The sequence below is a fragment of the Aythya fuligula genome, chromosome 3 (genome assembly GCF_009819795.1).
Source record: "Aythya fuligula isolate bAytFul2 chromosome 3, bAytFul2.pri, whole genome shotgun sequence".
NCBI classification, from domain to species: Eukaryota; Metazoa; Chordata; class Aves; order Anseriformes; family Anatidae; genus Aythya; species Aythya fuligula.
The window spans coordinates 70,189,546-70,207,640 of NC_045561.1; the positions used below are offsets into that span (position 1 = coordinate 70,189,546).

General features: G+C 44.4%; 1 protein-coding gene across 1 annotated transcript in view; it reads right to left on the reverse strand.

Moving 5' to 3' along the window:
- Positions 1-3,409: 3,409 nt before the first annotated feature.
- SCML4 (Scm polycomb group protein like 4) overlaps positions 3,410-18,095 on the reverse strand; it is a 35,373-nt gene continuing 20,687 nt past the window's right edge. Inside the window, exons 5-7 of the mRNA XM_032185858.1 lie at positions 15,313-15,582; positions 7,404-7,546; positions 3,410-3,535 (exon numbers count right to left, since the gene is read on the reverse strand). Of these exons, the coding sequence (XP_032041749.1) occupies positions 3,410-3,535; positions 7,404-7,546; positions 15,313-15,582 (539 nt within the window). The remainder of the gene's footprint in view (positions 3,536-7,403; positions 7,547-15,312; positions 15,583-18,095) is intronic.

Here is an 18,095-nt window from a genome sequence, read left to right on the forward strand (position 1 = left end):
TGCAGAAACAGTGCTAAAAGCACCAGGGGATTTGTTTATACCCCTGCTGCTAACCCCACAAGGGAATTGTTCGTCCCTAAAGTTCATCGTCCATTTTCTTATTCTTTTGCTGATTATTGCTATTTTTGCTAATAATGTCCCACTTAGCAGCCATCCTTCCCCTCAGAAAGAAAGATGTGTGACTCTTGAGGACTGCTGACAACCTATAGAAATCCGGCAATCAATTTAAGGGCAATAACAGCCCAGAGTGATGCTTTACATGCCAGTCTCAAGGGTGCCTGGCTGCATTAATCATGCTGAGCCGAGCTGCTAGCGCTGCAAAGGCCGCCGTGCTCCTCGAGCAAGAAAGTGGGCTCAGAGCAGTGGAAGCGTTCCCATGGGCATCTCTGGAAGCTCAGCGAAGGCTGGCAGGGGAGGGAGGCATTTGTCAGCGTGGGAGAAGAGGCTGTGACAGCGGGTCCGTGCGAGGGTGGGTGGGAGAAGCAGCTCTGCCTGGGACCAGCAGCCCTGCTGCTCCTCGTGCTTTGCAACAGGAACCTCAACAAGGGAAGAGCTCTCCTCAAACCCCTTGAATTTGCTCGTATTTTGTGTGTTTTGTGTTTTCTTTTTTTTTAAAGCAGATGCCCACGAAGTACTGAGATTGCTTAAAGCAAGCGAAGTGCCTCCTGCTCCAGCTGTGAGTGCCCAAAAGCAGAAACCAGGGGCATGCAGCGCACACCTGGGGGCAGGCACATCCACCCACCTGTTTGCAGGAGTTCAGAAATACAGCTTGGTTGGAGGCAGGCTGAAGTGAGAGCTCTGAAGAGGAAAGCAAGCAAAGCAATTTTGTACCAGCAACGTCTAAAATAGCAGCTAATCGAGAGGCGGGTGACATGCCTCTTCTGACTCTCGAGAGCTCGTTCCTAGGAAATGGCCTGACACACTGCACAGCTCAACCACCCTCCTTGGCAAGGCTCGAAAGAGAAACAATGATTATTAGTAGCAATATTACTGCAGTAATGTTTGCCCCCTAACTGCCTTTTGGTGGAAAAAAAAAAACAAAAAACCACACAGCGAGGGATTTCGTTTATAAACTTTACTCACGTGTAAAATGAAGTCCCTAAACACCTCCCCTGTAAAAGGCAGCGCAATAAATATCATGGCCTGGACAGTCCTGTCATGCCGAGAAGGTTCATATCAAACGAGATAGCACCACTGACCGTATGCGTTAGGTACATACATGAAAACTACATCAGCACATTACATGTATGAGCATCGTTGCCACTGAGGAATCTAGGAATACTGCCTAGGTGTTACCGGGCCTCGCAGTGGGAAGGTGGAGGATAGAAGATGGGTGAGACACAGAGCTGAATGGGAATGGCTCTTTTTCAGGAAATTATGTAGCTTTGATTTTTTTTTCCACTCTCAGAACAAAAGGTGAGGTTACAGACTCTCCAGGAAAATATAATAAAATGTGCATTAATAAAATGCATAAATAAAAGAGTGGAAAAGAAACTGCATGGTTTTCATGTTGATGTGAAGTGGCTTCTGTCTCAGCCAGATATCTGACTGAACAGATGTCCACTCCGTGCCACATGGACACAAAGAGATGCAGGTGGGGGTCCCAAGAATCAGCACGTTTAGGGTTCAGTGTATGGCGTCACTGGGTAATACATGACTTTTCATTTAGCACACTTGTTGAGCTGCTCATCTGGGAGTTGTTTTGACATGGAGACAAGATTTGCTGAAAACCGGTCCGATTTCCAATTCCCATCCTGCAAACATGTGCAGGCTGCAAGGATTTTCATAATTAGGTCCTGAACTGGTACCTTTTTACGAGCTGTATTCTAGCAACATGCATCAAATTGAATTGTAATCCATGAGTATTTTTGGTAATATTCATAAACAGCCTCAGATGGTTTAACACCTTGCATATTATTAGGCCTCCTTTCCCCAGTTCGGCTGAGGTGTGCTCTAAAATAACCTGCATGACCAACAAACATTTGCCACCACTGCTTGTCATGCACCAAGCCTTTAAACCATATGGATGTGTCCCTTCATAATCTCTACTTGTGGAGGATAAAGATGAGGGCTTACCCACCCCACAGATTGCCTCCTTGGCCTTCGACCTGTCCTTCTCCTGGCCTGGCTGCACAGAATATCAACAAGCACCTTTTAGATTTCACTAAGAGGCAGGAGGGCATTACTTTGAATCCACTTGAGACTTAAAGCCAGGAAAATCTGCATATGTGCTGAAAGCAAGCGTGCATTGCCCTCTGCAGCAATGCAGTCAGGCACTGACCCTACAGCATCTGCCCCGGACCTGCCCACAAGCACAGAGATGTGCCGTGCCTTGCCAGCTCCTCGTGGGGAACGCTCCCACCCAGCTCCCTCGCTTTGCAAAAGCACAAACGAGACCAAAAACAGAAATTCTGCTTTTTCTTAAAAGAGTGCCAAAAACCATACGTCAGCCAGCAAGGAAGGGAGACGACAGCTGAGCACGCCAGACACCATGGGAGCCATCCACCCCCTCTTCGGCTTAACGGGAAACATCCTGTCAGAAATGCTTTCTGCATTTGGGCTTTTCTTGAAATAATTATCTGTAAACGGCGACGGCTCATCCTGCTGGGAGCCTGCGATTCCTTGTCAGTATTTGGAGATGTGCTGGCTGGGAGAGTTGTGATGGTCAAAGCTCATCAGACAGAAAGCACCGTGTCATCTGAGCTCCAGCCCCAAGTCTGTTAGGGCTGCTCCCTCTAGTGGGAAAAAGTACTTCGGCTGCAAAAAAAAAATCCCTCAATCCCACTTTTTTTTTTTATTTTTTCCTTTTTTTTTTTTCCATTTTAATTTTTTTTTTTTTTTTTTTACTGTTTCTTTCTTTTTCTTTTTCTTTTCTTGTTTTTTGTTCTTTTCTATATTTTTTTTTTCCTTTTCATTTTCAAACTGCAGAATTCAAGTTTTCCGGATGATAGTGCAAGACACAGGGTCGTTCCCATCAGAAGACAGAGGACCAAAGGCCGCCCTTTCCCCAATGCCTTGAGCACCGGTGGTGGAGCTGGCACCCAGCGGTGGCCCCGCAGCAGGTGCAGGACCCTCGGTTTGTCTGCCAGCAGTCCTCAGCATACACCATCGCTGTGTTTGCTTTTGATTCCCCACTTCTGATTACAAAAATAGGACTTACTATAATCATAATAATATCAATGGTACAAAATAAGTATATAATTTTTTGGCAAATTATTAACGCAAGCAGCCCGAAAGCTCCCATTGGATTAAAAAAATTGTGAAGATGCGCAAATGTTAAAAAAGGCAAAGTCTTTGTTAAAAAAGAAGGGAAAACAATCTGCAAAAGAATGCATTTCTGTAAGGCAGCACGTTACCTTTAGTTTTCTGTCTAGATTTAGGTCAGGTTCTGCTGTTGTTCAGGAAATTGTTAGAACTTGGTTTGCTTGAGCTTATCAATGTGGTAGCACAGTTTCAGCGCGGGTCCCAGTTTCAGCCCCAGGTACTTCATGATCATGTCACTTTTCAGCAGCAACAAAGCATTGCCATCAATCTCCTGGTTTCAAAAGAGAGAAAGAGAATCAAAATGTGTTAACCTCGCTTCCAGCACCGTGAAAGCAAGACAGCAGAGCTGCGTCCGGACACATTAAACAAGGTGAATCAGAAACAGCATGTCTTAGACCAGAGCTGGCTGAAATGTCAGGAATTCTGAAACTTCATTAAAAAAAATGAAAGCTAAGGTAAGATAAAAGGAAGCTCTAAAGAAGGCTTTAATCAAATATTACGTTTGTTCTTCAAGGAGCTCTAAGGTTTGTCTAGGTTTTCAATTACTTGGCATAAAATCATGAGGATTTTTATTTTTAAATCAGGGTTGCTCTAAACCCACAGAATCACAATAGTAACATATTTAATTGGATGTATTAACAAAACTTGTTCAAATTTAATTTTACCTCCATGTCAGAGGTGGAAACAGCCACCAAGTTCAGCTGTTTATCCCAGACCTGTTGGCTTGAAAACCTTTTGTACTTACAAAATGCCTGTACTGAGCAGAGGATAGCACTGATGCACAGACACAGGATGCTGTCTTAATGTGGGCTCTCTTGTGACTGTACAACACAGAAACTTTCAAATATGCTGTCCTTTCTTGGATCCTGAGCTTGTCTGTTTTCTTTTCCCCAGCTTTATTAGCAGATCTGCTTAAAAATACTACTTTTCCTCTCAGTCTCCACTCCTTACTTGGATCATCACAGCTAAAACATAACTAATGCTGTGTGTGTGCATACATATACACAAGCACGCTAGTGCTGTATATATTGTATTCTATGTTTTTGATGGTAACGTCTTTCCTCTGTGATCCATTACCTACTAATTAAGCAATACTATGGATCCTAATTTGCCCTGATCATTATTATTCCATTCAGCAGGTGATTTAGCTGATGAGCAGTTAAGGTCACTTTCTGATTAACTCAATCAATTGATGCTCTTCATTCTGCACCCCCCCACTCCATCCATTACAGGAACTCTTTTTCCTCCCCCTCTCTTTTCCATTATTTTAAGGAAGTTAAGGAAAGGAAGATTAAGTATTACGTATAATTAATATTTGCTTAAGAAAGAAAAACAAACTCCTGGAACTGTGATGCCATAAGGTAAAATCTCTGTCAAGGGTTTGGTGCGACTGCAGCTGTTTCTAAATGTTGAGTTCAGCATTTTATTATTTCCTTTATTATTACTGTGTAGGGGTCAAAATTAAACTCCTTGACTAGAGTATGCCAGAGGGAGCATTCATATCCAATTAAATATCCCATATTAGCCATGTCCCTGTGCAGATTGTTGGCTCAACTTCTCTTTAATATTACTGTGTCAGCCCTTTAAAAAATAATTTTAAAATTGAAAGACTCCATAGCATGGTCCCCAAGTCTGCAGTAGCCCCAATGAGCTGGTCTTGAATAGGCTCTGGAGCTGGTAAAATTCAGTGTGCTTAGTTTGTACCACATTAGTTGAGATCTGGCCCACTGCAGGAAAATATCACTCTGTTCCTGCAAGGGATGGGAGCAGCAAATGTATGAGCTGTGAGATCATGATACAGGGGGAGTAAACATACAGCTTCCACAAGCAAGAATGAGTATTACAGTGTTTGTGCTAGCTTCTTGCAGAACTTGGTCTGAGGACACTGCTTAAAAAGCAGAGTAGCCCCTAACCAAGCCCTGTGCCATGTGAACAAGAATTGCACCTGGGTTTGGATGTCCGTGGGTGTCCCCCAGGATGAGACTTTGGATGAGAAAGATGCAAATTCAGATCTTCATGAGTGTTTAAGCAATTAATTATGAGTAAAATTAGAAACATGAGGATCTATATCTCAAATAGGAACAAAAAGCTTTTTATTTTTTAGTGCTCTGCAGTCTGGTGAACAGACACCAGCCCTGGTAAGGCCACCACCTGTGACAGGAGTGCAGCAAGTGGCAGCTCATCAGTCAGGGCCCCAACAACTGATATGAAGAAAGTCTAGGGAAAGATGCAAGCTCACAAGTGTGATGTCTAGCACTGGCAGAGACAGGTTGCTCCTTAAATAAATGGTATTCATTACGTTAAACTCAAAGGTTTTTGTCTCCTTCATACATGCGTTTGCAAATCACCAGCCATAATTAAACTGTCAGACCATAGCATTTCTTCCAGCCCTTCCAGCCTGAATTTTCTACCTGCTAACTCCCTTTATAACTCTTTCTGCTCCTCTGTTTCCCTTCTCCCAGCCTGCCTACCACAGCCTGCCTGTTGCTGAGAGGGCACAGCATGGGGCTCTCACGCAGAGCTGCCACCAGGTCCCTGCCAGGCCCACGGCTCCTTTGTGTGATGGAGGGGAGGTTGTAGGCAGTTTCGTGGTCTTGGTGGACCCTTCAGGAGCTGTTTTAGGTGTCTTGGCAAGAGGACAGGCTCCTGTTCGTGGTGAGAAGAGCAGAGCCACAGCCACGATCATCCCGCAATGCACACTGTAGCTGTGACTGATGTGGGCTACACCTCCCTGCCTCAGGGAGAGCCAGCTCTTGGGACAGTGGTCAACACCCAAATGGCTTCATACGGCAAGAGCAAAGAGATCTGCAGGCATGCAGGACACCTCCCCCACCCTCCCCTTCCTTGTGGCCCCACCACCCTTTTCTTCCCACTGCCATAGCTGAGCTGAGCTGACTGCCAAAGCAACGCTTCCAGGTGATAGCTGGGCCTTGTCAATGGCAGTAAGTGCTGCTAAGTAAATTATGCACCTGCTTCATGGAAAGATTGAACATACAGGAAAATATGGCTAAGGTTAATGGACTAATCACTTGTCTCTCACCTCTGAGGTCTCCGTGCTAATCCAGATGAGATCTGAAGGCTGAAAAATTGCAGGGACATATATAACTCAAAGGCGTAATTGAATTGAGTTGTGTGGTAATCTTACCCAGCTCCTCAAACCTGCTGCATATTTTACAAGGAAACCAGTGATAAGTAGGGCCTGTAGGTGCTGGGTGCCTCACAAAGGCTGACAGGGACAGTCTTTAGGGGCAATTTAGCTCGGTGTCCCCGGTCACAGAGCAGCAGCAGTATTGTGGCACGGCATGCTTCGGTGCAGCTGGCCCAGTGACCACCCAGAGCGTGTCACTGCCCTGCTGCTGTGTGAAAACACAGTGCCATTCTTTGCTAGGAGTGGAAACTGGACAAAAATGGTGCTGTGCAAGCTCTGCTGTTCTCATCCCAACACACTGTCTCAATGTCCAGGGCTGGTGTTCTGATCTGGTCAGGTAGTGATGGAGGAGGCTGGAAATGGTAGATGCAGTGGTACCAACACCTTACGCAGCAGGAGAACAAGAAAGTCCTGATCAGATGTATGTTTACAGTCCTCTTTACTATATCATATTCTCCAGTGAGTCAGCAGGTCTGTTAAATCTGGTTATGTAGTTACATAATTTTATTTTATTTTTTTAAAAAAGTATCTTGGCTCTTTGGCTCTTTTAGGCTTCTACTGCTAAATATCTAGAGACGCATAAAAAATGCTCTTCAGAGAAGAATCATAGGTATCCTGAGAATAAATTGTCATTGAGGCAAGGCTTTTTTGTGCCAATCTGACAATGAAAAATGAACACCAGATCCTCTGTGCTTTCTCTTCGGTTTAGCATAATGACAATATATGCTGGCATACTGGAAACAAATAGCGAGCATTTTCTAAAGACATTTGTAGGATCTTTCTGTTGAGTGATAAGTGAGCTCTTCTTCAGCACTTCCCCTCTTCCCCCCAAAGCTCTGAACCCCTTGCAGGGCCCTGTGGTCAACCTGGCTGAGCACAGGCACTGTCTATAGCAGCCAAAAGCAGGCTGTCTGTATGTCTGTATCTCTTGGGACTGCCTGTGCACTTGGCTCAAATTCCCCAGAAACACCAAGGGCAGCCTTTTACATACGTGTTTTCTGAAGAGCTCCACGTGGGGACCTAAAGCATGAGGGTCTGCGTCCTTCACGAACCAAACCACATCATCCACAGTCCAGGTCAAAGGATTCTTGCTTGATGGCCGAGCCGAGTCTTGTTCTGGTGAAGGACTTGAGGCTGTAGGTACAAAAAAAAAAAAAAAAAAAAAAAAGCCAACAGCAGTGCATTGCAGTGGCATGCAGTGGCTTCCTTGGTTTGTGAGTGTGCAGCAGTGCGGCAGCCCCATGTGTTGGATGTCAGATCTGAGTGTATCAGCCTGAGATGGTGGGGTGGGGAGAGAAAGGGGCTTGGCAGTTTCCTGCTTACCGGGAGACATGATCCCAGCTGGTGAATTGTGTTAAAAAACATGAAAGCCTCAGGTTCCTGCTGGGGAAGGAAAAATGTGCCAGCTGCCAGGCTCTTAAACCGAGCTGCCCCTGCTGTCTGATGTGCAAGCAGTGGGGATTTTGGCTCAGGAAGACACCACCCTCCCACCTGGAGAGAAAGCACTTCGGCACGAAACAAAGGAGCTTGCCATTGAATGTGAAGGCCAGAGGATAAAATCAGACTTCAGCAGATAGGTTTTTTCTTTGCATACAGATCTTCAGACTTATCTTGGAGCTTAGAGGAGGGTTCCTAATCAATACCCTGCTAATCTTAGTCTCACACAAAGCTGAGGGTCCCTGGTGAAGGTTGATTTGGAGGGCTACTAAAACATGCGAAGATGAACACTGCACGTGTGATCCTTTAATGGTACAAGCCCTGGATGATTTAAGGTCACTTTGGCTTGTTGTAGCTCTAAATCAAGTGAAAAAAGGCACATTGGAATGAAAGTACATTTATGTTTTTATTCTGAGTCTCTGCAGAACCATAAATCTTAGCCTGCATGTGTATATAACTCGTCCACACACACCCTTACGTTGCTTCACAAAGAACTACATTATGCTAGGCTACAGGAAAGCTGTTTGCTTTTGTTTGTGTCCACACAAAGCAAACTTTACATTAGCAGGTGGCAGCACATAAATGTATAAGGTGTTACTTGCCCAGACCTGCTCATCTCTTTCTGTTAAGGCCCAATTTTCAATAACTGTTGCAAACGATAAGCAAACAGACACTACAGAAGGAAGAAAAGGAAGCAGAGTGCAAAGAGAGGCAGACCACAGGTACACAAACCGTACCCTGGAGAGGCCCCAGGTAGCCAAGAAGGGAATCAGAATGGCTCAGAGCTGTTGAGGAGAGAAGGACTGAGCCCTCCAGAGAAACCCTGAGCTTATAAAGACAGATAAAAGGTATGAAAACACCACGCGTGGCTCCAAACACCATTGTAATAAGACCAAATGCAGTGGGCTGGGTTTGTGGCTTATGTAAATCACGTTGATGACTTCAATAGAGCTGTGCTGATTTATGTGAGTGGAGGGTCTGCCCATATACGCACAATAACAGCTTTATGTGCATATTGGCCCTTTTCTTTCTCGCCACATCCCCGTCCCCCAGTATAATGTAATGGGGTGCATTTCGCAGTTAGGAAAGATGAACTCCAGTAAGCAGCAGTGCTATGAATGTGTAAATCTGGTCAATGGGCTTCGTAATGGGATGGGATGTAAATATCATGATAATTACGCTCTCATTTGCTAAGTCACTGTGCTGGATATAAAGGACAAGGCATAGCCGTGGGTCCTCGTAATTAGGCAGCGAGGGCTGGTGTTCGTACGGACTCACGCGACCCTGGGCTCCGCTCACAGAACAAATGCAATACACAGTGGTACAGGCACCATCTGGACTCTTTGGCATGAAGCGATGAAGACAAAGAGTAGGAAATGAATGGGGCAATCTCGGCCAGCCCCTGGATCGTCAGTAACATCGAGCAAGTTTGTCAGGGGTGAGCGGGAGAAGCGAGACTTGCCTTGGAGGCAGAGGAGCAATACCTGGAAAGGGACTCTGGTAGCTTAACTTGCTCATGGCACGATCTGTTGCTGGTCTGGTGGCAGCTGGTGAGGAGAGATGTTGCCCCTGGGCACCTCAAACCAAGGGAGAAAACCAGGATTTTGTGAACCAGTGGAAAAAGAGAGAGGGGAAAGGCTTGGCTGTGCCCAAAGGACTGCAGATGTTTCCACACCACAGCCATAGCATGGTCTGGGGAGATGGGCCACTGCTGAGGAGCACATTTTTCCCCTAAAATTCATATGAATACAAGGAAATCCAGAGGACTTAGTGTGGGGTTCACGCCAGATGCATGAACAGAGCAGGCCCTGGCCCAGTGACTGCTGCCCAAAATGCTTGCAGAGATGCCAGGGAAGGGCAAAGAAGGGCAGAGAGCCCCTGGGAGCAGCTGGGGGCCTTTCTGGGTATGAGAAATATTGGTAATAAAAGAAAGGGGGTGAGGAGGAAAGGTCGAAATGACAGGGGAACTCTGCGCGCTCCTCTGCAGTCTAGCAATCGATAGCATAAATCCGATTTTTTAAAGACAAATATATAAATGACCTTTCTAAAGAGACTACATGGCCAGAACTCTTCCAGCCTCCAGCAAGTGAAGATAACCCTTTCAAATCCCTTCCTGAGATATAATACGTCAATATAAACACGAGAATTATGCATAGCCATAACTCTTCTTTATTTTAAATCTGTATTTACATACCTGGAGCCAAGTCCTCTATTCCCTGCTGCTTTTTCATGAATTAAGACGTGTTATTTTCCTGGTGTGTAAGCGACTACCTTTAAATGCTGTTAGCGAAACTGGGATACTGTCAGTTTGCAGACAAATTTCTCGAATTCAGTTTTTAGATGATGAGGCTGGAAGCAATCTCTTTTTGCATATATTTTAAAATGTATTTTTTAAATTCACTCTGGCTTTTACACATTAATTTTACACATTAATTTACACATTAGTGCAATTTCTTTATTTCCAAAAGAAAATAAATCATTTCATGCCTACATAAAGGCAGAGGTTTTATGTTTCAATAGCATCACCTTGGTAAAAGATTATATTAAGCACAAAAGTGTTTGATGGTGGCAGGGCAAGTACTATACATTTTTTTCTTATCAGAAGGTATTCACACTTAACCTAAGAATTAGATAAATGAGGAAGTCTCATGTCTCCCGGGTATCCTATGCCATTCTGTCATCAGAATTAATCAAGATGATAATGAATACTCAGATTACAAAGAGATGGGAGTGCTCGGGACCAATAATTATTTTTAGAGATTGTAATCTAGGTCAAATCCAATTTCCTGTTTTTGACAGGTGGCAAAAAATTTGTCAAATTAATGGAACGGGATATGGAAATCCAGGTAATCAAAGGGAAATGCTTCCCCTCCTGCCTGCAGCAGTGCCAGGGGAAGATGGGGATGGGGCTCCCCTCTGGGGAAGGCTCTCAGGGTATCCCAGCTGAGACTATTGCCAGGGATGGCTGGAAATACCAGGCCAGCACCCAGTGCCCAGCAAAGATGATGGTGAGATGATGGTGCAACAGAGCCAACGGCTGAGCTCTTGCCCCATTTCTGTTTCCAGACCTTCCTCAGAAGGAGGATGGAGAGAGAGAGAGCCAACAGCCGAGTGGCTGCAGAGCCATACTGAGAAAATACGACACTAAAATGGAGTTAAACCTGTGAAAGAAGGAAAGATAAATAACAGACTCCCTAAATATGTTCTTGGCAAACAAACAGAGCCCAGAGGGAGTGTGGCCATTGATAGATAAGAGTGGAAAGGGAGTGACAGATGAACTTTAATATTGCTGCAGGCCTAAATGATTTCTTTGCCTCAGGGGAAGGGGGTGGGAATGAAATTTTAAAAGGTTCTCTCTGATCGCACTGGAGCAGATAATAAGGAGCAGCAGATCCACTGAAAGTAAGCCAAAGTAGCAGACACTCAAAGGCATGGAGAAATAAGAAATACTTTTTTAAAAATAAAACCTCCCACTGCAAACAAGGGCAGGAGGAAGGTTTTGCAGGAGAGGCTTCCTACAAGGCCAGGGCGCACCATGCTGGAGAAGATGGTTGGAAGGAGGAGGGCTGGAAAAGCAGGCGGGTGGAAGAGTACAATTACGGGATATGTCTGGGCAGGGCTCAGAGCTCAATGAGCTGCAGTCAGCAGAGGCATGGAAAGCAGATTTTGCATTTAACACCTGCACGTATGCTGGCAAGCCCCTTGCAGGAGATATGTGCACCGTGGCTGTTGTCCCTGTCCCACCAGCGCTGCAGCTGTGTCCTGCAGGGGATGGGACACGGTGGCCACCAGAGCCACGAAGCTGAATGAGACACAGCCATAAGCTGGTGATACATGTTTACTGGGGCTTTTCTTGCCTTGCTTCTCCTTTGCAGTAGAAAAAGAGCAGATCACTGAACACATCAAACCTTTCATGTTGTAAATGTCCTCAAAAACCAGCAGGCAGGCAGCACTTGCCAAAGCAGTGGGACCAGGGCTGGGCATCCCTTGCCCGCCTCCCCACCCCAGGTGCTTGCAGCATTGCTCTGGAAAAAAAGAGAAACTTCAGCCCCTGCACCCCCAAATGTTTTCAGGAAATGAATGTATTAAGCAAGGAAGGATTGCCTCTTTAACGAAGGCCCTCAGGTGATAATAATTAACTGCTAATATTGGATAATAAAATCTGCATAAAGCCAGCAAGCTACAGGGCAAGGTTACGGTTATTATGTTGTGTCTGAACACAGAATTCTTCACGCTTGGAATAAAGGGTTTGTTTGTCTGGTACATAAGCAAGCTTGGAAAGGTTTAAGGTTTATGATGTCCTTGACTATTCCTCCCCTGATTTAAGAGCTTCCATTTGGCAAATGATGACAGAAAAGTGCATGTTTATCTGTTAGCAGCCCCAACTGGCTTTCTGAAATTACTTTTTTTTTTTTTTGGTTTGGAATTTTTTAGCATAATCAGAGAGAATTAGGCATCGTGCTTCCGATCGCATTAATGAGAGCTTTGAGGTTTAATCTCATCCATTCCCCTTGAAAAACATTTTCTGCTCTGCACTGAGCTATGTTTTATGGCTATGATTTTTTCCATGATATTTGCACACCCTGATAAATAACGCATGCTATTTTTCAAAAATATTCGTTAAATAAAGAGGATTGGCTTGAGGTTTTGGAGAGAAATCCTTCCTTTTTTTAATGAGTGCTGCCTATCCCTTCCTTGTGAGTATGCAAACTGAGGAGGATTAGAAGAGATACTGGCATGAACCAATTACTCATCTTTGTTCGCTTATGATTCAGCAGCATATAAATTGTCCCTAGAAAGAGGAAAAACACATGAAGAAGCATCATAGTGAGAGTGCAGATTCCTAAGACCTTTGCAAGAGAGATTTTTCTAAGACAGTAATCAAACTCCAGTGTAGCTGCACCAAGGTAGCCTTAGGAATATATATATTTTAAAAAATCACAGCCACTGAAAACTGCCCAGCCTTAGCCAAGAACAAGCTGCTCTCCTCTGCTTCAGAGGAGCCAGCTCCTGCCTCTGCTGGAGTCTCCAGAAAGCAGCTGAGAAGTTCAGAGGCAACGGGATGGTGGTGGGACAAACATGCATGGGCCGTTGGTGCTGACAGACAGACAGAGGTGCACAGAGCACCTGGCCATTGCCCTTCCTCCTGTTGGAGACCTTGAGAGCAACCCCATCTTTGTACGGGTTTGCAGGGACCTGTATGTGCAGATCCTAATGTACAACGGATGAAACCGTGTCTAATAAATTGTTGATAATTATAAATGATATCAAGATATTAATAACATTTTTTGGGTGGTCTTCACTGTATATCTGTCTGCTTTAAGGAGCCATTGCTGTTGAGCTGGCCAAATATCCCAGAGGTCCTGGATGAACTAGTCTTTGCACATGTTAAAAATATGCCCTATGAAAACAAAACAAAACAAAACAAAAACAAGCAAACAATCAAACAAACTAAACAACACAGTTTTGGGATAAGTCCTTTTATCCCAAAATGTCATATTTTGCAGCTTGAATTCACTTGTAGCTGCTTCAAAGATGCCTAGACCTCACAAGTGTCTGGTCTAAAAGCAATGTTTTTGTCTTTGCTCCTCAAAGCTCTGTAATATGTTTCAAACTAGGGAAATATAAGAACCTGCAAGGCCTATAGCATGGGCCCTCTATGACTTGCCTGTTGGTTCGGTTCTGGAAAAATAACCTGCCATCTTTTAGGCTCTCATTTTGCAAAGACTGCAAATTTTGATGGAAGTCACAGTAAGAGAGATAGAACTGCCTCCTGAAGCTTAGCTTTCCACTTAGGGCTCTGTTGAGTCTGGGAAAAAGTGATATTCACAGTCAGAAACAAGAAAGGAAAGTAATGCAGATGAGCAGGCTTAGGGAGCCCTGTTTTTAAACTTCAGTCTCTTGAACATAGATTCAAACCCATGATAACAAGGCATCTCCACACAGCATATTCTTAAAGCACGGGAACTTTACCACAGTATTTTTTAGATGCTGAAAATGTGCAAATCATTGTTAAATCTTGGCTTCTTGCATAATCACCTGCAGTTTCCGGTTGAAATGCAAGGGCAGAAAGACAGTGTAAGGAGTTAATGCTAGAGAAAAGGATTAGGGGGAACCAGTGAGGCTTCTGCAAGAGCAAAAAAAAAAAAAAAAAAGCAAAAACAAAAAAGAACCACCCAGAGTGACAGTAGATTCCATTAATAAATGAGGAAGGGAAAAAATTAATGACTTAAAAATGGCTGAGACACTCAACTCCATTGTTAGATCTATCTTCAAGATGAAAAATGCATAAATGAAGTTTGAATAATTAGTAAGGGGTGAAGACACTATTCAAATCACTACTGATAAGGACCTTTTAATTGGGAAATTAGAAAATGCAAAAAAAAGACAAAGTTAGCAGAAGTTCAGATAATTACCTAACCTGTTTGATGAACCCAGGTCATTTGTGGGGGTGAAAAAAAATCATTGCTAACAGGGAATGTAGCAATAAGCTGGAGAAGAGCAAATGCAACCCAGGTTTAGAAACCACACTTGCCACTGCCATGGCCAATTTTCTCGTGATATTGTGAGCTTCTGGCTGCCTGTCTGTGTGCACCCTGTCCTCTGAGCTGCTCTGCCTGACACCAGGTTGCCCTTTTAGCCCCACTTGCTCCCCTCACCTCATCTGTCAAAGGAGTTTTCCTGGAAGAAAGCCTACTCTTGTCACCGAGCCCCATCTGAAGAGGGCTTTGCACCAGCAGAGTGCCCTTGAAGAGCAGAGTGAACGACCCAACAAACCTAAATCCGATCAGAACTGGGCAAAAATACAAAGAGAGGGCAGAGGAAGGGTTATTGAAAGCAGTGGTTCCCATGGCATCCCTTGAATCTGCAGATAAACTTCTTGCGACTTTGCTTCCCTAAAGGATAAAAAAGCCTTGAGCAGTAAGCTGGATGATTTCTAAAAATATGTTTTGCTGGGCAGTCTTTTTTCCAGCCTGGTCTAGTTCATAATTAAAGGAGCATGGTTTGCAGCTAGGAAGCAAAACCCTTTGCTAAATTGTTCGAGGTAGGCACCAATATTTGGGTTTGTTCTGCACCATACCTTGTACACAGCTGGTGTCATGCCATTAGCAGGAACCTGTCTGCAGGCTGTATCAATCCTGGGGAGGAATGCCTTGTGTATTAATATTTATATCTGTAAGTTGATAATGGCAGTTTTGATTGCCACTCGATTATACATAATACATATGTTTACATAATTAATAACAGCATTAGAAAACATTCACCATTTTACTTAATGATGAACAGATTGATTTTGTGTTTACATAGGTTATTACTTCTTCTCAGTGAAAGCAAGCATTGTCTGCGTGGATGTCAAGCCAGACACCCCTCATTCATTTTCCCAGGAATTTGGGAATTAGCTCAGACTCCAGCGTGGCACCAGCACAGTAACACACATTGCTCATAGGAAGATATTAAATTACCACTTCTGTTTCCTTCAGGGTAGGTCCCGTTCCTTGTTGGGCTGGAGGTCTGATGCCGCAGGCCAGTGGAGGAGGAACCCCCTGAAGACGTCTGGGTGGGACGGTGGCTACAGGAGGAAGAGGAGCCTCCAGCTGCACGTCCATCTGCAGGACTCTGCCGCGTGGTGTACATGGAGCCCGTGCAGCTGAAGGCAGGGTCGGCAGGATCCACGCTGTACCGCTTCATGTGCACGGGATCGACCAGGTAATCCTCAGGTACAACCGTTTCTACTCAGCAAGCCAAGAAAGACAAAGAAATATCAGTAAAATGGAACTAAAACGGGCTCCATGAACTAAAATGGGCTCCATGTCCAACTTTCTGTACAGACAGCTGGACAGAAGGGACAGACAGAGATCCAGAAGGCATCCTTGTTGAGTATCAGTAAACAATAAAAGGAAGCACAAACACTCCGAAGTCAGTAGAGTCACAACAGAGAAATTTTGGCTTGCTGTGACTCGTCCGTGTCATCAATTTAGCGTGATATTCTCCCACCACTGCCTGGTGGGAAGGCAGAGGCAGCTCTCCCTTCCTTCAAGGTGCTCCCTGAACACCACCAAGGCTGGAAGGCTGTGCAGCTATTGTTCTCCCTCCGTCTTTGTTTCAAAAACATGCAATTTGAAAGGAAGAAAGAAGAGCAGGACCACAGGACGGGGGCAGCTTGCAGGTTAATAACGCCTGGCAGGCAATTAGGAAGGAGTGACAGTAATAAACCAAAGTGTTCTGGCTGCAATTATGAAAATTCATCAGAAAATATTCTCGGCTGAAGACATCCATCAGGCCCAATGTTCTGCCAGGAGAAGAGGCTTGATGGCTACGAGCACTCCCAAGTGTCTGCTTGCAAGCAGAGGTGCGTGAGTCAGTTTCTCAGATGGGTGCTGGCATCACAGATGATCACAGACCTTTTCTCTGGTCCTTCACCTCTGCATTGCAATTTATGCACTGCACAGGTGGGGTAGGTACAACATTTTGCACAAACAGACCTATTTTACAGACCTATATCCCCCTTGGCTAGGGGTCTGATGGACTCCTGATTGTGCATACTGTCTCTCTAGAGACATCTGAGAAGGGTGAAACTACCCCTGTGGTGTGGCACATCTTCCCTGCCCAAGCTAGCACCCTCCTCCTGAGGTATTGTGTAGCCTTACTGAGTAGCAGGAAGAATTCATGCTGTAATTTACGCCACAAGACCCAAACCCCCTTGCTAATACATGTTGAGGCTGTGTATAAGAGAGTTTTCCTTTTAAATTACACTTTTACTGTTTTCCTATGAAAAAAATAAAAAATAAAAAAATCCTTAGTGGCTGCACGCAGTCGTTGATGTTAAACAAACATGATTTAGTCTGACAACTCAAATACACAAAAGTTGCACCATGCCAGCATCCTGGCTTGTGCGTCAAGCTTCTGTAACAGGGTTTCCTGACTTTGCATTCACTTGCTGCTCCCTCTTAAAACTTTGGCCCATTCTGGGCCAAGGCTGGACTCGCTATAAGACAGCCATCAGATCTGAAGAAGAGCTGTAAATGTAAATTTTCTTCACTTTGGGGCACTTGCCTTTGCAACTGCAAATAACTTTCCTTTTATAATGTTTCTTTTCCCCTTAAATAATTTGGATTCATACTGAGCAAGTTCTAGTATCCTAATGTTTTCTGCTAGGGGTTTCTGAGCTTGATTCTCTCACAAACACAAGCAGGGTGTAATTCAGTTGAATTCAGCGGCCTTCAGCTAACATAACACAAGCATGAGAGAGATGGGAATCAGACACTGTGAACCTTTCTCCCTCGCCTCTGACAGATGCCAAAATTGTATAGCAATTGAGCTAAATACCTTGCTTTTCAGACTCCGCCCAGTAAACCAAAGAAAATCCAATCAAGCCTTCTCATTCAAAGGAATTTAATTACTGTGTAGAACACTTGCATTAAAAGCCTCTTATGCATAAAGAAGACAGCTCTTTCTGTAGCATCCTGCCTGCACCGCATGGAATAATTATGCCTCTTGTGAATCATTACCTCTTTATTCCAGGAAAAGAATGCTCTTTTAATATGATTACAATATGAAGAAGATACAGACTATCCAAACAACAAACAGCACATTAAAACAGCCCTGCTAAATAAACAGCATACGGCTTTTATTACTATGGATATAAATGGCTCCTAAATTTGCGAGTGGACACCCGGGATTTTTTACCGATGTCAGACTCTCTCGGTAATCTGTGTAAAGTAAGACCTGTGTGGATGGAGTCTCTTGATGGAAGAACACCCAGGAGTTTTGTATGAGACTAGGATGAGGAACCAGATGCCATAATTTCTGTTCCCCACTCTGCCTAAAACTCTTTTCTTAATCCAGATCAATTTGTTCCACCTGTCCCTGCTTTGGGCTCAATAACTGGAGCAATAACGCCTATTGCCACGGACCAAGTAAACGTATTACTGCTTGAAACATGCCCAAGCTGAAGGTGCTCTGGCAGTTTGAAAAGTGATTTTCACATCATTAGACGAGGGGGAGAAGGAATTGCCTCACACAGCCAGGTTTCTAAGCAAGCCCTTTCAGAGCTCCTGATCTTCAGGTTGACACAAGTAGTCAGCACATTACAAGAGCAACTCACCAGCGTCATCTCCTGTTGACCAAGAGAAGCTCAGGAGCAAAGGCAGTTCACAGGCTGGGAAAAAGGACTTTGCATTCAAGTAGGTGTGGCTAAGGGTTTTAATTCACACACTTTTAAAAGGTGCTGCTCAGCTTCTGCAGT